At 37.5% G+C, this 20,536-nt stretch overlaps 3 protein-coding genes across 15 annotated transcripts in view; 1 reads left to right on the top strand and 2 right to left on the bottom strand.

The window, feature by feature from the left end:
* LOC129732233 (receptor-type tyrosine-protein phosphatase kappa) overlaps positions 1–2,949 on the bottom strand; it is a 191,279-nt gene extending 188,330 nt beyond the window's left edge. For 6 of the 13 annotated variants that reach the window (XM_055692896.1, XM_055692897.1, XM_055692899.1 and 3 more), the window contains exon 1: positions 2,643–2,949. The gene's annotated coding sequence lies outside the window, so the exon portion shown is untranslated. Of the gene's footprint in view, positions 1–2,107 lie in introns of all 13 variants that reach the window. The other 7 variants (XM_055692898.1, XM_055692905.1, XM_055692907.1 and 4 more) reach the window with 5 other exon arrangements.
* Positions 1–20,536, top strand: part of LOC129732231 (mucin-4-like) — a 255,175-nt gene that overhangs the window by 137,683 nt on the left and 96,956 nt on the right. The gene's annotated exons all lie outside the window — the stretch shown is intronic.
* Positions 16,620–18,007, bottom strand: LOC129732236 (DET1- and DDB1-associated protein 1). The gene is made up of 4 exons (XM_055692911.1): positions 17,850–18,007; positions 17,533–17,671; positions 17,383–17,444; positions 16,620–17,324 (listed from the first exon to the last, which is right to left on the bottom strand). The coding sequence occupies exons 1-4, from the start codon at positions 17,850–17,852 to the stop codon at positions 17,229–17,231; spliced, it is 300 nt and encodes a 99-aa protein (XP_055548886.1). The 5' UTR covers positions 17,853–18,007; the 3' UTR covers positions 16,620–17,228.

The raw sequence follows: 20,536 nt of genomic DNA, 5'->3' as shown, positions 1-20,536 counted from the left end.
CAACGGCGCACAGTGAGGCAAACCCAGTCGTTATTCGTTTCGATATTCGAGAATATAAGGATGATTACGCTTTCATCAAAATGTTAGTGTTTAGTTTGTGAAGTAACTTTTCGGCAAAACTTTTATGATAAAATATGTACTGCGTTATACTTTTCTCTTGCGAATGATCTACTTCTTCTGAAATGAAGAATACAACAGTGAAATATTTTAATTGTCGATGCTTGTTTCCCGCGGAATTCTTGTGTGTGTAATCAGGTTTTTGACGAGAACTTTTTTTGTTTTGTTGAAGAAAATAAAAGTTTGTCTTATTTTCTTCTAGATTTAGATTCAAACCTGGTTTGTTTTTCTACAAATGAAAAATAGAGAAGAACTTAGAATTTAGCGTTCTCAAGTTTTCCAGTTTTAGTTGAGATTAATATCCAGTATTGAAGTTTGGACATGAATAAAATACATAATTGAATCATAAATCAGTTTCCCAGCCTCGCATTCGGGGAAATGAGCAACATCTCGAGAACAAGTTCCAAGAAATTAGAATGCTTGTTATTCGACAAGCGATGTTGTTTTACCACGAAAGTGGAAGATTTGTGAAAAAAATTGAAGCCATCTAAAGAGCCTCTTAAAAGCTCGCATTTTCTTCAATACAAGATTTTGTTTCAGATTCTTTGATAATAATCTTGCGCATTGTTCTAAAATGGATTTATTGTGATTTTTGAAGGTTTTCTACTATTTGGCTGAGTGAATAAGTTTTCTGTGCTTTAACATATAGATGAGAATGTGGCAGCACTGGGCAGGAGGTAAAACATTACTTGTACAGATGGTTGGGTTTGAAAATTTTTGAAACTGTCGTATAAGGGTCGGGTTCGGGTTTAATGAAAATAAAATATTCGGGTTCAGGTTTAAAATTGTCGGGTTTGAAAACCCGAAACCCGACTATAAAATCTTTAAAATCTCGAGTTCAGGTCAGATTCGGGTTTTACAATTTCGGGTTCGGGTCGGGCTCGGGTTTGATAGAAATAAAAATTTCGGGTTCGGTTTTGATCGAAAAAAAAAATTGTCTACGATTCGGGCTTCAACCGAAAGAAAAATTCGGGCTCGGGTCGAGTACGGGTTTGAAGAACTTCAAACCCGACCATTTCTAATTATTAGTACTGTTAAACATTTTGTTATTTTAGTGTATTTTGTCGATCAAATCACGAGAAAAGCATGGGTATATGTTTACACTAAAGATGCGTTTTCTAAGACACATTTGTTATCCGGGTTACAGACGTAATCGAAAGGTACGGAAATTTCGCTCAATATTGATGTGACTTCGCACCCTCCGATTTTTGCGTGAGCCAAGAGAAAACCACAATACTGTTGTCAACGGAAATTATCAGTTTTTCTCAAAAATATAGTTTCAGTAATTTCAAGTTAACGCAAATAATTTCTAAGAATCATAAATTATTCAACAAAAATTAAAAATTTTTGGGAAAAAGTTAATCTATTTTTTATTATATTCCTTAGTTTGCCCCGTAATGATAATTTGAATAACTTTAGTTGCAAATTCATGCTTAAAAGATATGCTTTCATCGATTGGAAAAGTTAAAGTGGGTAGTGTACCTGTATTTCAGCTTTCCGCGCTTTACGCATCGGAAGGTAATTTAAAAATGTAACAACATTTTATTTCCAAAAACTGTATTTTAAATTCACTCAAACAAACCCAATAGAAGAAGGCCTATAGAATCAAAATGTTTGAAATTAAATTATCTAGGATACGCTGTACTCTGTTCGAGCAGAGTAACAAAAAGCATTAAATTCGCAACTTAATTCACTCTTGCCAGAAACACAGTCAACGGAACAGGCCTCAGGTACCCTCTTCCCCCAACCCCCCAACCAGTCTAATCAAAATTACACATTTTTCCGACACTCGAATTACGACCGGTATTTGCCCCAGCGCGCCTCACTGTGAAATTCAGTTAGTAAACAAGGAAAATCCACTCGACAACACATCGACGCCTAGCAAGGCCCCCGGCCGGACCGACCGACAGATCTTCACACAGAGTAGGGTCGGTGAAAACGGGGCGAAAGTATATTTATAGAATTATATTTCTTCTTCTCATTGAGCTACCGAAAACTGCGTTCGCGCTGTTGCTACAAGCAAAACCGCTGATGATGTATCGCCAAAAAAGATGATGGTAATGATGCTGCTGCTGCTGCTCGGATTAGTGGTTCTTCGACACACAAGCAAACACTATCAACGAGATGTAAAAAGTGGCCCCAATTGAGAGGATTCGCACGTCGTGACCTAAACACTTGCCTAGTGGCCTCGCCCGTGCTTCCTGTATCCACCGGGTATTTGTCTGCCACACAATCCCTTGGCCCCGACAAAGGTGGCCCCGCTTTACACTGCCGTCGGTGAAAAGGAGTGATACGCGTTCGAAAGGAGATGCCTTCCAGTGCTCACCCGGTTCACACTACTCACTTAACACTATTGCAGCTGCAGCGCTGCTGTGACAATGGGAGGACACATACACTCGTTATACATCCTTTTATGCAATAGCGACGGCTAACCAAATGGTGGGTGGGAACACCATCTACTGTACGAAATCTTCCAGTTTTCCACCTGCTTTTGTAATGCCTTAAAATTCATCTTTTCACTTTACTCAATAAAACACCGCCGCCGACGGTGACGGAGTTATCCTCTCATCCGGGGTGGGGTCCGCAGCGACCTTTTTCCTTCAACTAAACTACGGTGAACTTTCTTTTTCGGGGTCGACACCAATGCTGCTGGGCGAAAAGATAATTTTCCAACTTTTTCCGCTCTTTGCACACTAGAAACTGCGGGACCGACGACGAGACGTATGTGCGGTATGTCCTGTACTGAAAGGCGTACTAACACGGGGTTGAAGCGTTTGTCGACGATTTTTCGCGTCCAACGCGTACCAACACTCACGATCTACTGGCAGACAGAGGATTCGATGGCTGGCAGTTTTGTCTCCGTTCGGCTCGAATGACGATGAGGATGATCATACGAGGAATGGTCCACAGCACAGCTCACCACGGCTAGGGATGGACGGTACCAACACAGGCGCGGCAAATGAAAAACATCCGCGAGAGCCGGGGTCGCTCAACCAGCTGACTTTGTCAAGGAAAATGGCCGAGTGTGAAGGGAGAGTCGCGCAGAGATACGAGAACCGAGAGCGAGTGAGTGAACCTGCTTTGTGGGAAAATCAGCAGGAAAATTTGTTTGTTTGAGTGTTAGTAGCCGCAATGGGTTGCCGGCCTCAAAGGATGATACGACCAGACCGAGGGCGGTAAACCGTTATGAGCGCATAAAGCGATGGAAAAAGTAAAAGTTTATTGGAGTTTGGCTGCAAAAATGTTAGGTTAGGTTCTTTGTTGAGAACTGCATGTATACTGGCAGTTTCCACAAGCGCTTCGAGCCTAGAGAAGCTTGCGGATGGTTATGTTCAATGTTTTGATATTATTCTGCTAGTGCTAAGAGTTTACCTATTTAAGGGGGGCAATATGTATTGGGGGTATAATGAGCACATCATGATGATGTTGATTTAAGCATACAAAGGGACGTTCGCATTTCCTGCACCTATTAAAACAAAACCAGAATATACACATTATAAATATTCAATGTGTTTGGATTTGGTATGATTTGTCGCTTCATAGAAGTTCAATTTGTGTTTATAATTAACAAAATATTGTTATAAATGGATCTCCGTTACATACCAGCGGACATGAATATGAGATTGCATCGTTGCATTCTATATAAGCTAAAGTAAAGTAATCAACGAAATGGATTTTGTACCAACAGCTATATCAATATGCTTTGCGATGGCTCAATACATGACATGAAAATAATGTTTCGGTGCAAGTTAATCAGTTAAGCACGTTGATATACTAGAGAAAGTTTACTTTGCAATGCTCTTAAATTGTATTTTTCTATGTTCGCGGTGGATACTCGTGTCAGTATCTGTATTTTTGATCATTCTCTTGGCATTTGACAAACCATGTTTCACAGGAGTTTTTTTTTAATGTTGGGGAAATACCAACCAAACTGTCAAATTTTAACTAAAAGTTGTTTTCAAATCATTTTAAGAGTTTTATTCTGAATCCTTCGAAGCGATTTCTTTCTTGTTAAACAACAACTTGACCAGATTGGTACAGCATAAAGCTTTGTTGGTAGAAAAATTTGTTTGTAAATCACAAGTTTATTCTTTAAACAAAGTTTAAAATTCCTGTTAATGAGAGAATATAAACATCTCACACATTTGATGCTTTACTTGTATACTCTCAATATGCTCTTTGAAAATGAAAAATAACAATTGAGTTTAAGGAACGTTGAGAGAGATTTTCCAATTTTGCAAGCAGGAAGAAAAAAATATCTAAACTTTTTTGTAATCGACTGCAAATGACACGAAGATTTTTTTTCTTTTATGAAAATGCTCGGTCATCGCAAAACAGTGCATCCTTGAGGTAAATCCGGAAGATCTGTTGTACCTGACTGGACCCAAGACTGAACCTTGAAGCACACCTGCTCTGACGGGAAATCTATTAGATGTTAGATTCTGGTAGACAACCTGCAGAGTTCGATCAGTCAGATAATTTTTTAAAATTTTGATTAGAAAAATTGGAAAATTAAATTTCGCATTCAAACTTTTATGCCAAACATTGTCGAATGCTTTTTCTATGTCTAAAAGAGCAGCTCTAGTAGAATAACCTTCAGATTTGTTAGCTCGTATCACATTAGTAAATCTGAGCAATTGATGAGTAGTGCAATGGGCATTGGCGAAACCCAAACTGTTCATCTGCAAAAAATGAATTTTCGTTGATGTGTGACATTATCCTGTTAAGAATAATACTCTCAAACAGTTTACTTATTGAAGAAAGTAAACTGATTGGTCGATAACTTGAAACCTCAGCTGGATTCCTAAAATTAAAATTGGAGTATTTTTAGCATTTTTTCACTGTAGAATTCAATAAGGTGTTATGAGGCAGCTAGACCTTTCATTCGACACTAATCGGGTGATTTGATAGAAAATGTAGGGGAAAGTAGGTAAAGACGGACACTGCGGGTAAGATGGACACTTTTAATATTCCACAAACTAAAATGTATTATGATAGTTGAGTGATGCGAATACCTTCTTTGTAGTGTGTTAATACTTTTGAGATGCATTGTCAATTTTCAGCAAGCAAACTGACAAATTTGTAAGTAAAATAAACAATATTTTCGTGAACGCGCTATTTGATGTAATTTTCATTCCACGGAAAATAGTGGAAAACTCGAGAAACTTATGTGTTTTCACTTGTTCCCGGTAGTTTAGTGTTTAAATAGTCTTTCCTCGATTTTCTAGTGAAAATTCAGCAGATTTTCGATGTTCCGATAGAGAGCTACGATCGTTTGAAAAATTTACAGCCAGGTCGGGCAAGACGTACACACTAAGGTAGGGAAAGATGTTGTGTACTACGGATGTTTACAAAGTACACCCGCGAGAGAAACCAGCAGATATTAATCACATAGCAGTAAGAACAGGCCATATATGCCGTGAATTGTTGCCTTCATCCTAATCCACCCTCTCAAACTGTTCACGTGATATATAGAAGGGCTCCAATAACGTAGAGTCGTGTATGGCCATCACTGAACATAAATCAAAAGAACACGTAACGTACTACATCTTTTTGTGAGTGTCCACCTTTACCATCGTAGTGTCCATCTTACCCACCCCAGGTGTCCATCTTTCCCACCCATGTCAAAAAAAAACAGCAATTTGTAGTCATATTTTTAAAGACCCAAAACACACAAAGCTTGGAGGAAGTTCAATAATACCAAAAATGATTATGACAACAAATGATCTCAAGTTTTAATTTGTATGACTACTGCGATCTGAATAGCAATACTTGAGTAATTACTTTGGTTAAACCTTAGGGTGTCCGTTTTTACCTACTTTCCCCTATGGGTATGTCAAATTGCCGCAAACGCAACCGCTACGTATCCATTCTGTTTGGGCCTTTAGTGGCAGTAGGATCGTAGCGCTAAGCCCCGCAATAAAACTTGTAGAGGTTACTGGGGTAAAACGCACCAGTTAACGAAAGCAGAGTATGTTCTTGTCAAAGCTGAGAGATAAAACCAATGTTATATACTGATCAAAACATGAAAACCCCTATTTATTCGTTCAAACTCGCATCAGATGCAAAAACATTATAGAAAATGCATAACACACATTTTTTTAGGTGAGTGTAAAAATCTATAAAAGCCACCAATCGAAGCAAAATGCACCCTTGCTGGGGTAAAATGCACTGCAACAAAGGAGCAAGAAGCACCATGCAAATGAGGTAAAATGCACCCCATCAACGGGGCAGAATGCACCACAATATTGGGGCAGTAAGGCTCATTTTGTCATCTAGTGAATAATGGCAAAATAGTTTTCTTCGGGATTCCATACGCTCGAGCGGCACGGTTTTTGGAAACACTGTTTTTGATTGCCTTTAGCATCATTCGTAGCTGTTCAACGGTCCAGGACCGCCGATTGGACTTCCGGACATTGCTGGAAACGAGATGAAATGTAAACAAAAAAATTGTTTACAAACAGTCCGTATGCCTCGAGCTACGGGAAGCGTTATGCCTCAAACATAACAACAGAACGTTTCTGGTTCCATAACGGTAAGGTTAATTGAAACTTATAGATATTTCATCGGAAATATGTTGCTCGACATATATTCGATACAATAACATATTTTGCAAGTGAAAAACAACAATGAAGGGCTAAACACTTAATTCAGCTGGGCATAAAACTAGACCGTTTGCTACGAAAACAGTTTTTTGTATATATTTACATTTTCTGACATTGTAGTGCTGCCAAATTAACAGGGTGACTATAGAAACCATAAATTCAAATAATAAAATTATTATTTTGTTATTGAAACGCTTTTCCATTGTAAATAAGAGGGGGTGCATCTTGCCTCAACGGTGCTTATTACCCTAGGTACCCCTACATTATACAGTTGGCTGAGAAGTCTGTGTATAACAAACAGAAGGTCACGTTTCAAATCGAAATGTAACACCAAGGCTATGCTTGTTCTGACGTAGGACTACGTCTAACTATATCGAGATACATTCCGGTTATACTGATTTAACCACATGATGGATCACAATAATCAATATGTCGTTAGATTGATAAAATGATGGACAATTTTGTGATTCTTCAATTTTCATTATCACTTCATTGTTAAACAGTGAAAATTGAATAAAAGTTTCAAGGTCGAATTTTCACCAACAATGTACCAATCATATGCGAGTACGCCTGGCACAGACTTCATGAATAGACACCAACTGCCTGCTGTGATATCCTGGATAGAAGTGGCAAAAAAAATTGACAGAATCTCCCCATCCCAATAGGTCAACTAATGTTAGCTTCCATGAGCCTAGACTATTTTGATGTCTTGAAGGTGAAGCTTTTTCGGAAAGTTCGTAACCACCTCCACTATCAGACAGTATTACGTTCTGCTGTTAATAAATATGTTAATGTTAATAAAGCTGATGTTTTGAAGGAGAATATGATGTCACAGGCAACAGTACTGCACCGAGCAATGTATGTACAGAGGTTACTCGTCGTCTGTCAGTGCAGAAAAACTCGATATTCATTTTTGTGCAGCCAAGCCAATTGAAAACTACATTGCCGTGGCGTGGAACACAATCGAATTGCCGTTTGAATTGTCTTCTTCTTCTCCTTCTTGTTTCGTATAGCAGCAAATATCAGAATTCAATGTGATTTTTCGAGTGCCGCAAAATACACCGCGCCGTCGGGGACAACACAATGCGTTGTTTATTTTTGAACTCTACACTCTGCTGTTTTCAGATTTATTTAAATAACTGAACATAGGGTATTTAAAAGACAATAGAAAGCCAAAATGCTCCGTACAGATCTTTGAATAGGTAGTTAAACGAGCTGTACTGAAGATTATATTTTACTAGCTAAATGAATTTAGTCCAATATGACAATACTAGTTGCATCCCGCGGTGGCGGCATAGAAGAAAAACCAAATTCATCTCATCTTGATATTAGAGTTCCAACATTAGTATTTGTATATTTCAATTGAATTTTTTTTTGAATTAGCATTTGCAAAAAAATATTATTTTCCGTAACCTTACTTGTAATTGAACAACGCTATGCAAATATTAATTGCTGAGGCTTATGTTGTGCATCACTCTAGCCCAGTTTATTTACGAAGATAACAGACATATAACTTTCAAATATGGTATTTTCGTTGTTCTTTGGTATCTTGAACTGATCAAATTTTTTCTGATTGATTCTGTATACAGATAAAATGTTTAAATTGACCTGAATTGAATGTTAACATGTTTGTAAAATTCTATGTCAATTTTAAATTTTCTGTGAATATATATTTTCTACTAAAACTGTAATTCGTTATCGATATTTTTTTCCACAAGCTTGTAACTGCAGGAAAAAAATTATGTTACATCTTTGCTGCTTTGTGATCGGTGAGTGAGCCAACTTCAACAAGAAAAATAGATATAGAAGGGAGTTTAATTTCTACTAAATCGAACTCAATTAAATATTTTATAGAAGGTTGCCTTTTCGCGTATTAAAGAAAATTCGCAGTACTAGAATGAAAGGTATTCATCAATGGTCCAGAAACCAAATTTGAGGGGAAATTTGGGTCTAGAGCTCTATAGCAATATTTTAGAGAAAAACTTTCTTCTACAAAGTTGTTACATATGATAAAGCGCTTATTGAAAAAGTGTCAAAAATTAGGTTGACCAAAATTTTTGATGCTATCAAGTACCTAACTTTTTTATTTTTGTAGATAGAAAACATTGTTCTACAATTTTATAGCTCCAATAATTTTAAGTAACTTTGTAAAAAAAAGTTTCTCTCTAAAACATTGCTATAGAGTTCTAGACCCAAATTTCCCCCTAAATTTGGTTTCTGGACCATTGTGAATGTTAAAAAGAATATTTTTTCCTCTAAGATAGAGTGCTGCAAAGAAATAATCAAAATACAGACCCCGTTTGATTTTGGCAACACACCAGAATTTTTTCTGTTGCCAAAATCGAACCATGCCAAAAATGAACGATTCTTTTTTCATGACTTTTTGGCTTTTTAAGTGGTCAAAGACGACCTTAACAGTAGAAATCACCAATGAACTAGTTTTGGTTCCAAGTCGTTTGAGGTGTCGCTTGATGAATTTGGGCTGACGACCTAGATACTTGATATTACCACCCGAACCAAAATACCTTCCTTTTGGAAGATGTTGAGCTTAAATTGTTTAAAATAAATCAAGCAAACTACAAAAGTAAAACGAGCTCAAATCAAACTTAGCTTAACGTCAACTATGCGGTCGTGTCTTGGATACCACCCTCCTACTATTTTTTAGATTGGCGATTCACTTTTCCGATTTTTGTCCGCCTGAAATCCTATACTGCCGCGCATAGCATATCTGTCCCACCTGCATTTTCAGCAAGCCGAGAAAAACGCGTTTTTACATGATTTTATAACATTGCTTCTTACGAGATGGGACAATATGTTTGGATGATTTCCAGCAGTTTTTCAGAACAAAGTTGTTGAGCTCATCCATTGTTATCAAACTATGCATTGTTAGCTACCATTTACGCGTAATAACTCAATTTAACTGAAAATGCAAATGGGACTGACTTGCTATGCGCGGCAGTGTAGTGAAATGGTTTGAATCTCAGATTTGAAGCGCTTTTGTTTGTTCATAGTGACGACGTAGAATACCGAAAACAATGTTTGGTAGATTTTTTCACAAGTTATCACGGGCTGATAATACCTTCCTGCGCCATTAAACATTGTGGAATACCATTTCAAATGGCAGTCGCTTGTTGACGGAGGTCTACGTCACAACCCCAAACGCACGTGTTTTACCTATTTTTCGCTATTGTAATACCCAAATATCGTCTTCTTCTTCCTCACCTGTTCGAATCAAGACACGAACTGGGAGATAGGGTTCCTCGGGCCTCTAGTTGCTGGTATCGTACGGAGTCTTGTTGCTGGTTCTGAATCGGGGGTCCAAACGTGTTCTTGTCGTTAAGTTGGTTATAGGCGGAATGAAGTGAGACTAGACTAGGCATGGACGTTTTATGTTTATTTTGTTGACAACTTCAAGTTCGCCTACTTATCAACATAAAGTTAAATTTAGTTTTTCACTAACGTAAGCATCCAAAAGGGCGTAATCTCTAATCTCTAATTTTATGTTTGTTTCGAAATTAAGTAGATTTCGTTTTTTAGAAAAGAGATAGGGTAGGGAACATATTTTAAGCAGCTTTAGGAGCCGCCTGTGTATTGAGACGAAATACTTGAAATCTGTATGGTGAAATGCAAACATAAGTATATCAAAATGTTCTACAACCGATTTAGCAAACTTTAATAATAATCAATTAAAGTTTCCTATCGAGGGACACTATTCCAATCACCCCGAACCTATTTTAAGCAGTTTCCATCTGTTTTGCAGGGGATTTTCGTCAGCACCCAAATAGCGCCTGAATAGCTGCGATTTTTTTCGTGTGATGTTTTTTCAAAGATTTTTCTGTATTGAACGGAATTTTATGTATTCGTAAGACAGCTAGTTAATCAGAGTTTTCGTTCCCATCATTGAAATTGTCGATATTGATCGGAATTTAAGAGATTGAGGTCAGTTTATTTCGACTGATTAAAATATATTTTTTTTTCTGGGAAACGCGGTGGCAGAAAAAAGCTGTAGCATTTGCCCCGGTTGCCACACTTAAATCTGAGCCTGCCTGTGTTGACCGTTTCATCTATAATGTTCATCTTTTTTGGTAAATTCTCCTAGTTCTAATAGAAATGAAATATATATATTTTGTTTAAATGATAATTTTAAATTTGCTCCCACGTTTCTAAAAATTATTTTCCTTCCTTTTTTAAACCTTGGATACGCTTATGACTATGTTGTCTCGTTTTCATATTTCCTTCATGTTTGTGTAATTTAATTTTAAACCAAGCGCCATTTTTCTAAAAATTGAGTTTTTAACACCAGTGGATGTTAAATTTGATGAAATCATTTGAACAGTTTATAATGGTATTATAACAAAATTGGTTTGCAGTAGTTTGCAGGTAACATACGGGGTGGTTAAACTTTAATCGCCGATTACTCGAATTAAAGTTTTTGGCGCTTGGTTCGGTCTGGTCGCACGCCGACCATTTGTATCATTGATTCATATTCAAGTTTTTTTTCATTTTCAACTTATTATTAACCAATGTTTTAAAAAAGTCCTTTTCATCCCAGGTAACTTAGGGAACATTCATAAATGACGTAGCATTCGAGGGGGGGAGGAGGGGGTTTGCAGTTTTGAGGCGAAATGTGACGAGGGGAAGGGTGGGGGGTCAAGCCAAGCTACGTAGCAAATATGAAACTTAGAGAAACATTTAGATTTTTTCTAATTGTTCTTTTTTATCACTGTTTTGTATGCTTAGGGTCACTTTTAGTACTTCCTTTTCCTATTCTGGTTTCATGTATGACACAAGGTCCGTTTTTGATGAAAAAATTTCCAAAAAAAAATATCATGTGGGGGGGGGGGGAGTGGTTATTAAGCTACGTAATTATCTAGAGGGGTGTCCTGATTTTGTGACGAAATGCTACGATGGGGGAGGGGGGTGTCAAAAAACAACTAAAAAAAACTACGTATTTTATGGGTGTTCCCTTATCAGTACACATATTTACGTTCATATACTCTCTTTTTATTGTGTAGTGAAAAAAAACCTGTTGTCAAAAATTGAAGATGCTTTGATTCGATTACATGTACTCGTGTGGTATAAGTTACACAACAATATTACGTCAGCATGACTGATATCTTCATCTGTTAACCCTTTCGGCACTGAAAACTTTACGGCACCGCGATCATGTCTTTTTTTTATCGAAAACAGAAAATTCGCTGAAAATTATCCACACCTTTGGAAAAACTGAGAAGAGCAAGAGCAGTTCCATATGTTGAAAAGCAAATATTATCTCATCGCTTTGAGCTAGGTGTCGATTTATTATTAACCACCTGTTTCCTCTGGTGGACACAATTTCCGCGCGTGCTTGCATGTGAAGCAGATCCGCTTCAGGCATCCACTCATAATTCAGTGCTACTCGGCAGAGAAGAGCAGAAGCAGTTTTTCTCTCTCAGCCAGCACTACTAATACTTCCTCAGCCGACAACAGGACAGCCAGAGTTGCCAATAATTTTTTGACGTTGGACTAACGTCTATATCGAAGTTAGGCACCTGAATTTGAAAATCTAGTAATTCAACCGGGGAAAACCAGGGAAAAGTGGTCAGGTTTTGAGCGCTTATATATCAGTCATTTCTTTTCAGAATTTCGAGGTTTTGGCATCAACCGATCAGAAATTCTTTTACGGTTGAATTTATGTAACAAAAATAACCTATTGTTCGAGATACACTATTGAAAAATTGATAAATCACATCGATTGTCTAAATCATACCGAGCAACCAATCACCACCTCTCTTCACAAGCACAGTCGACACTAACGGATACAACCGATCTGACTTTGTAAACAGTCTCACAGCTTTCAACCAATAACGAGCTCGCTTTCGGTAGCTGCAACAGGTGTTTCAACACCGTTTTAAAATGCTTCTTTTATCATTACCACTGAACAGATTCTAAACACCAATGGCTTGATTGATAGGGGAAATATTGCGCAAGATTGTCATATAATAATTTAAATATGTTTTCGATACTAAACTAGTTAAAAGTTATGTTAAAAGTCGTGCACATCCAACCAATCACAAGCTCGCTTCTTGTTTGCTCGCGGATGGATTTTTGCTTTGGGCTATATAATAGCCTGTGTCGTCTCATAGCAGTCTTCAGTTAACAAGTAAAAGGCCACCAGGCCGGACTTGTATAATCAGCAGCGGTGGCTGATTCCAGCGGCCAAACTGAGCTGCAGCAGAACCAGAGCGGTGGTATCAGGCAGCAGCGGCGGAGGTAGTGGGAAGCTGCATTTCTTCATTCAGTTCGGTGCTCCTTCGATCTGAGTTGGACCCCACCAGCGGTAATCCAATTCAGATATCGTTGGGTGAAAACGTTGGGTGTGTGTGCAGTGTGCACATATAGCGTATGTGCATCTGTATTGCTATAACATTTGCGATGATAGGGATGGCGCTGTTGCGTGTGTATGGCTAGCTATAGCGTGTGTAAGACACTAGCATGTGTAGCATATTATGGCTATTGCGTGTATATCTTCAGCGTGTGTACGGATAGTTATAGCTTGTGTGTGGATAGCTGCTGCGTGTGTAATGATTAGTTATAGCGTATGTATGGATAGTAATAGCACATGGTTGGATAGCTTATGCGTGTGTATAGATAGTTGTATCGGATGTATGGAAAGGAATAGCGTGTGTATGGATAGCTATAGCTACAGCGTGTGTATGAATAGTTTTAACGCGTGTTTAGATAGTTATAGCATGTGTGTGAATAACTATGAAAATATTAAAACGTCTTAACGAACACAGTTGTGAATTTGTTTTTACAGCAGCGATTTTAACTTCTTCAGCCAGTCTTTATTCATCGAGGAAAAATTACTACCTATGAATTATCAACACTTATTTACTAGAAATTTGATTTAGATCAAAACGGGTTCTTTTGAGTATCATAAGTTATTGGTAAAAAGAGTTGCAAGTTTTCTCAATGAGCATTCATTAAATTTTCGTTTTTGTTTCTCGGTGCGCGGTTTTGATTTTGTTTCTCGCACACAGAGAAAGAAACAAACTTGTCGCTATCGTGAAAAATAACAAAACAATTAGAAATGCTCTAAATCACAACTGAAGAAGTTAAGATATTTTCCTGTCACTCGCCCAAACCTTGATAACAACTACCGAAAAACGTGTGATTGAGCTCTTGCTATATTGAGTTATTGAACCAAACGTTTTTTTTTTTTTTTTTCAAATACATGAAGTTATATGCTGGGCTGGAACTAACCTAGCATGAGTTTTATCGATTAAATGTCAAACAATTTTCAAATTTAAAATTTTCGGTTGAATCGTTCTGGGCTCCAATTTCAGATAGTTTCGTAAAGTTTGCTTTTTGCTTAGATAGGAAAATTTTACCAATTCGCTCAATTAAATGATTGTCTTGGTAGTGCAGCAAACAAAGGGTTGATTCGAATATGTATGAAATGACAGCGATTGAATAAAAGATATCCATTCTTTTAGTATATATTATTATTTATAACGTTTTAACGTCTCAGCATCCAGAAATGCACTGTTAGATAAAATTGCAGCAAATACTAGAGTTGCAATTCTCTCTATTATTTGTTTTAATGGAATATAAGAATACCGTAGTCCAACGTCATGCGGTCGTGTCTTGAGTACCACCCTCCTACTTTTTCATTAAATTGGAAGAATGCTGAAGAAAAAACTGGAAAAAACTGGATTCCAAATAAATTTACAAAATACCGCTAAAATAAAATTGTGAGAGAGCTTTTTTGTGATGGTTATTGAATCCATTATAAGTTTCAAATACAGCGGGCATACATTTTGTATGCTTATATTTTGTTAAACATATAGACTGAAAAATCTCATTTACAGGAGCAAAATTTGAAATTGCGCCAGTTAACCAGTTAATAGCGAAAACAGAAAATAAAGCTTGCAACGTTTTCTTACGTTACAAGTGTGAAGTGTAAATTTCAGTTATCTCTGAGTTTGCTATCTCTTGATATCTGATTATTCGAACAATTTTCAAATTGCTCCGCAACAGAAAGTAATTTGAAGAATGCCGTCTGAATATAACGTTTTTGAAATAGATTGTTTTAATTTTTATATAACATTGACCTATCATTGCAATTAATTTCTTTATCTGCATGATCTGATGAATCTGATTTTTGTTAGATTCTAGAATAAAACTGAACTTTATATCTCAACCATGCAATACAACACCTAGTTTGGCTTTGTTTCGTACGAGAAGATACGATACTGAAAATGCTGTTAAGAGTTAAGAGTTAAGAGTGACTTATCAATCCACAAAATTTACGTTCTAAAAATATTTCAAAAAACCAATCGGAGGTTGAGTGTCCAAAAAATCTGGATAAAACTGGCAGATATACAGAAAAACTGGAAGATTTTGAGATTAAACTGTTTGACTGGATCACTTGAAAAAAACTGGAAGAATCCAGTTTAAACTGGAACATTGGCAACTCTGAGGACAGCAGTGATCCGTGATATGAGATGATGATGGGTTGTTTACACCTATCTCCGCTGTTGGTGAAGCAGCCGAATGAACAGATTGTCAGCTCGTTGGTCATTGCCCACCACCCATCACTACCTGCCACCTGCTGCTTCGCTTTGACTGTACCGTATTATGTTGACACCTTGAGAGCGAAAGTAAAGTATGCGAGAGAGAAAAAAGAGAAAAACGTGTCAGGGGTAACGGTGGGCCTGAAGGTAGATTATGAGTTAAAAAGATTAAATTTTTCATTTTAGAAAAGATTGAAGCACTAATCTCTTGTGCGCTATGTTGGTAGCTCAAATTTAAAAATTTAGGTGATCCATGATCAAACTTTCTTTTAGTCTTTTTCGAGAGTAGAGTAGAGCGGAGCTAGTTGACGGAGTAGGGTGGTTTGAGTAATTTTGATATATAATATATGAGAGGCTAGTTGGGCACATACTTGGCTAGTTGGTTATATGCACATTATTAATAAACACAAATAACAAAGTAAATAGAGGCTCCTATCAAAAAAAAAAAAAAAAAATACCCAAGAATTATAATATTTATGTTAAATTCAAAGTACTGTTTTCAAGAGTTTTCGTATTTCAATAAAATTGAACACAGTCATCTCCTAGACACCACGAGCATTGACTCAATTTGTTTTATTCAATTAATAAAACTTACCAGTTCTTTTGGTGAATTGTTGAAAAGCAACCATCGAGAAATAGAACTCAGGAACAGTTGACATTGAATGCTTTTCTAGTACATATCAGTTTGCAGTTTGCTATTACAAGATACAACTCGACTCGACTGGCCCATGTATTTCAAACGAGACAAGCTGGTCATCGAAGCTCATGACCATATGCAGTAGAGATGGTCGGGTTTGATGTTTTTCAAACCCGTACCCGACCCGAACCCGAATTTTTTTTTCTGTCGAAACCCGAACCCGACCCGAACCCGAACTTTTTTTATTCGTTCAAACCCGAACCCGACCCGAACCCGAGAAATTTATTTCTATGAAACCCGAACCCGACCCGAACCCGAGATTTCATAGATTTTATAGTCGGGTTTCGGGCCAAACCCGACCTGAACCCGAAATTTTCAAACCCAAACCCGACCCGAAACCGAATTTTTTTTTTTCACCAAACCCGAACCCGACCCGTACCCGACACTTTCAAAAATTTTCAAACCAGAACCCGACCCGAACCCGTCGGGTACGGGTCGGGTTTGGGTTTGAAAACCCGAAACCCGACCATCTCTAATATGCAGGTCATTCAAAGGAAGATCAGTTCTAATGTCCTTCGGCACTACAACATTCTCGCGACCATCGTCTAGATTACTCATCCCTTGCAATGCCGCTCCTAGAAGCTCAGACTGCAACGGAATCCTGCTTTCTCTTTTAAGTTCCACAGAAAATCAACCACCGCCTCCGATTTTACACAAGATATATGTCTTAATAGTATCGAAATGCTACCGTCAGTGAGTGTTAATAGCAAGTAGTTTCTTCAAACCAAGCTTAAGACAAGATTTACCAGGGTAGTACGTTCGCATTCGTCACACTCGACACCGAGAATCTTCGATCGGAATTGTACGAGACAAAGCGAGTAAACTTCTTTTACATCTCTAGGCCCGCACCTTAGCAAATAGTATATTGGTAATAGAATACCGAGGAAATCAAAACAAACGGGGTACAAATTTACACAATCAAGTACAAAACAACTGCAAAAACGGAAGTATTAATGTAATTTCCCGAAACTGCACACCAATGAGCATCGCATCTTCCTTTATTCTACTTCGATAGATTTGGAATTATACGGCAAGAAGATACGCACGCCGTCTATTTTTGTTTAAATCAACCTAAACCTAAAATCTTCATCGGTCAAACGAACGAAGACGACTCCGTTTCATAAGCGCGAGTAACTTAAATTGCAATTGAAAGATCTATCTTGCTGGGTGTTGCTGTTCAAGATGGGATGTGCATTGGTTTCAATTTGATATTTGCGCTGCACTTTCTAGCTTGCAAGGAATGCTACCGTTTTACGTGTTGTTGTTTTCGCGGTTTTCCAGTCGGGGTCGCTTTCTGAGGGCATCGCTGGATGGTTCGTTACCGTGATCGCGCTTTTTCGGCGCATTCTGCAAAGAAAACATATATTAAAATCTGATCGAAATGTTTGCAATTGTGTATTGTTACCTTTTTATCCCATTGTTGATGAAGGTAACGGAGCAGAATATTCTTTTTTTCGGTAACTATCACTGAGAAAATAATATAAATTGAAGTTGATAAACTTTTCCTCTAACTTACGATGCAAAAGCAATTTAGGATTCTATAACGGAAACTCACCCTGTTCAGAAGGAATTTCGGCTGTCTGAATGTAAACTGATGGCCTTTTAGAGGACGTTTTCACACCATTCTCAGTATTGAACAGTGAAAAATTCTCCTCGTTGTGGCAGGGTAGGTCTTTGAGAAATTCTGTTATAGACTAAAAGTATAATCGTAGAAACAAAGATATTAGTTCGGGTTGTGATACATAATAGGAAATACAAAAAAGATCATTCCAAAATGGAACTTGCTGTAGCTAGCAGAGAGGATATGACATATGAATTGCGATTGAACGAGGAGCACGAGGTATGGCTTCTACAGTATACGATTCAACTCACCATAATATCTTAGGGCTAAGTTTGATGTTTCAGTGGAACACAAATGAGATAATTTAGTATAATGAATGGCAAACTGCGACAAAATTGAACAAATTTCTGGTGTTGACAATGTATCACTTCCACACACGGGAAACGCAAATTTATTGTTGACACTTGACTGACAGACAATTCGGAATGCAACCAGAGTTGCCAATAAAATTTTTAATTGAACTGAATGAATGCTGAAGAAAAAACTTGAAAAACTGGATTCCAAATGAATTTGCCAAATACCTATGAAATAAATCGTCAGGGAGCTTTTCTGTGATGGTTATTGAATCCAATATAAGTTTTAAATACAGCAACTTCGGGCTTACATTTTGTTGAAATTTTAAACTGCAAAAAAAGCATAGCCTTGGTGCTACATTCCTAATCGGAACTTGACCTTCTGTTTATTATACACAGACTTCGCAGCCAACTGTTGGATGTACAGGACAATTGCGGGGCTAGCGCTACGATATGATTGACACTAACAGTCTCTGCCGAGCCGAGACTCGAACCTACGACGACTGGCTTGTTAGGCCAGTATCGTACCTCGAGAACTTCATTTACAGGAGCAAAATTACAAATTGCGCAACCAGTTCATCGCAATATCACGAAAATGATGCTTTATTCATTTACTTTAACTTTGAACAAAAGAATTGATGCAACGCTTTCTTACGTTACATCTGTGAAGTTTAAATTTCAATTCTCTGAGATCGCTATCCCTAGGTATCTAATTATTCGAACAATTTTGAAACTGCTACGCCACTGAAATAAATTTGGAGAATGTTGCCTTTATAAAATATCTTTGAGACGGATTGTTTTTATTTTTATATAACATTAACCCATCGTTGCAATTAATTTTTTTTCTTCATGATCTGATAAAACCAATTTTTTAGTTTTAGATTAAAGCTGAGATTACTTGCCTTTTTCATCTCAACCATGCAATACGATTTTTATTTTGGCTGTGTTTCGTGCGAGAAGATACAATACTGAAAATACTGTTAAGAATTGCTACAATGACTCTCAATCCACAAAATTTACGTTATAAAAATATTTCCAAACCAGTCGGAGCTTGAGTGTCCAGAAAATCTGGATAAAACTGGCAGATATATAAAAAAAACTGGAAGATTTTGGGAATAAACTGTTTGACTGGATCACTTGAAAAAAAAACTGGAAGAGTCTAGTTTAAACTGGAACATTGGCAACTCTGAATGCAACGATGTAGATACACACTCGTAAAAAGTACCTCACACTGAGTTATTTTTACCTGCGCCGAGGAGTAGAAATAAAATATATAGAATGTGAATGTTTGTAGTGATTTGTTATTGAATCTGATTCATGTCAAGGATGCGGTGACTGTATTTATCCAAGACTAAGGGCATCCTTAACAGTGCGCTACTATTTAAGTTGTTATGGCGACTGTGTACAGCGCGGCTATTTTACGCACTCACCCGTTTTCACACCGGTCGTTGCTATCGTCTCTGTTTGACGTTTCATCCAGCATAAACCTTTAGCAGCGCTGTTACTGGGCTGCCAAATTTGAGAGCGCGATGCTTTCCGGAGACCCGGCTACTATTTCTCTAGCGCGTTTAGCAGCGACCGGTACGGTATGAAGTGATGATAGAGCGCTGCCAAACGGGGTATAGAAGCGCACTGTTAAGGATGCCCTAAGTGAAGAAGAAAACATTTTTCAAATCATGAAAATGAATTTATAGGTAAACACTTTCGTGATTTAAATATGATGGCCGAAATTAATTATTAGTCGGAATAGGGGCAAGACATCTTTATATTTGTGAAAAATATTTTGGTATTACCACATACATAAGACATACGTAACACTGGCATTTTTTTCTGGTACACGTTGCCCCATTGTACTCCGTTCTTCGTCCTGTCATACTGCTCGACAAATAATGAACAAAAGGAATTTTCTTTTTCTCGGCTTAATCGAGCCCCAAAGAAAATCCTATAAGGAACTGTCTAAAAGTTATTTACAAAATCAATGCAGCATTTTTCGAGTAGGAACGAGACAAATGCAGGGCTGCACTGGCACACTGTCTTCAAAAACAACTCAAACAATGATTTTATTCAGAGTGGGGTACCATTCGAGTAGTTCATTTTGAACCAACTTTTTTGGAAGATTTCTTCCTGAGTGTTACGTATGTCTTATGTATGTGGTATTAGTATATATTATAAGGCAATCCACGGGTGACGTTTTACTGTTTGTGCGTTTGTTATTGTTGATGTTTTTCAAGCTGCGAAACCAAAACACGACCAAAACCGAAATCTTTTATTGTTGATTGCATCTAAAAAGCGAATTACAGACCAAGCAAAATGCATACATTGTGCACGTCAGTTTGATCGTATACCAGTCAACCAGAGCGAATGCGACAGAATGCTTTCGTTAATCGTATATCTTTAAAGCAAAGATGACTAGAACAAGATACCTGACTCTTGCAGAATTAATCGGACATGATTGTCGCTGCGCGTGAGCAAAAGTCGAACTAATTTATACACTGTTAATATGATGTATACTTAACGTCAAAATCAACTGACGACAAGGTCAAGACATGACTACTGAAAGGTGAAACATTTTTTTCAGTATCCATGTGGACGACATTACGGTGCTGCCATCCGAAAAATGATAATAACGTGTACGAATGTTTAGT

This window comes from Wyeomyia smithii, chromosome 3 (genome assembly GCF_029784165.1).
Source record: "Wyeomyia smithii strain HCP4-BCI-WySm-NY-G18 chromosome 3, ASM2978416v1, whole genome shotgun sequence".
Lineage (NCBI taxonomy): Eukaryota > Metazoa > Arthropoda > Insecta > Diptera > Culicidae > Wyeomyia > Wyeomyia smithii.
The sequence above is the reverse complement of the archived record's forward strand: the minus strand, read 5'-3'. Positions and strand labels throughout refer to the sequence as shown.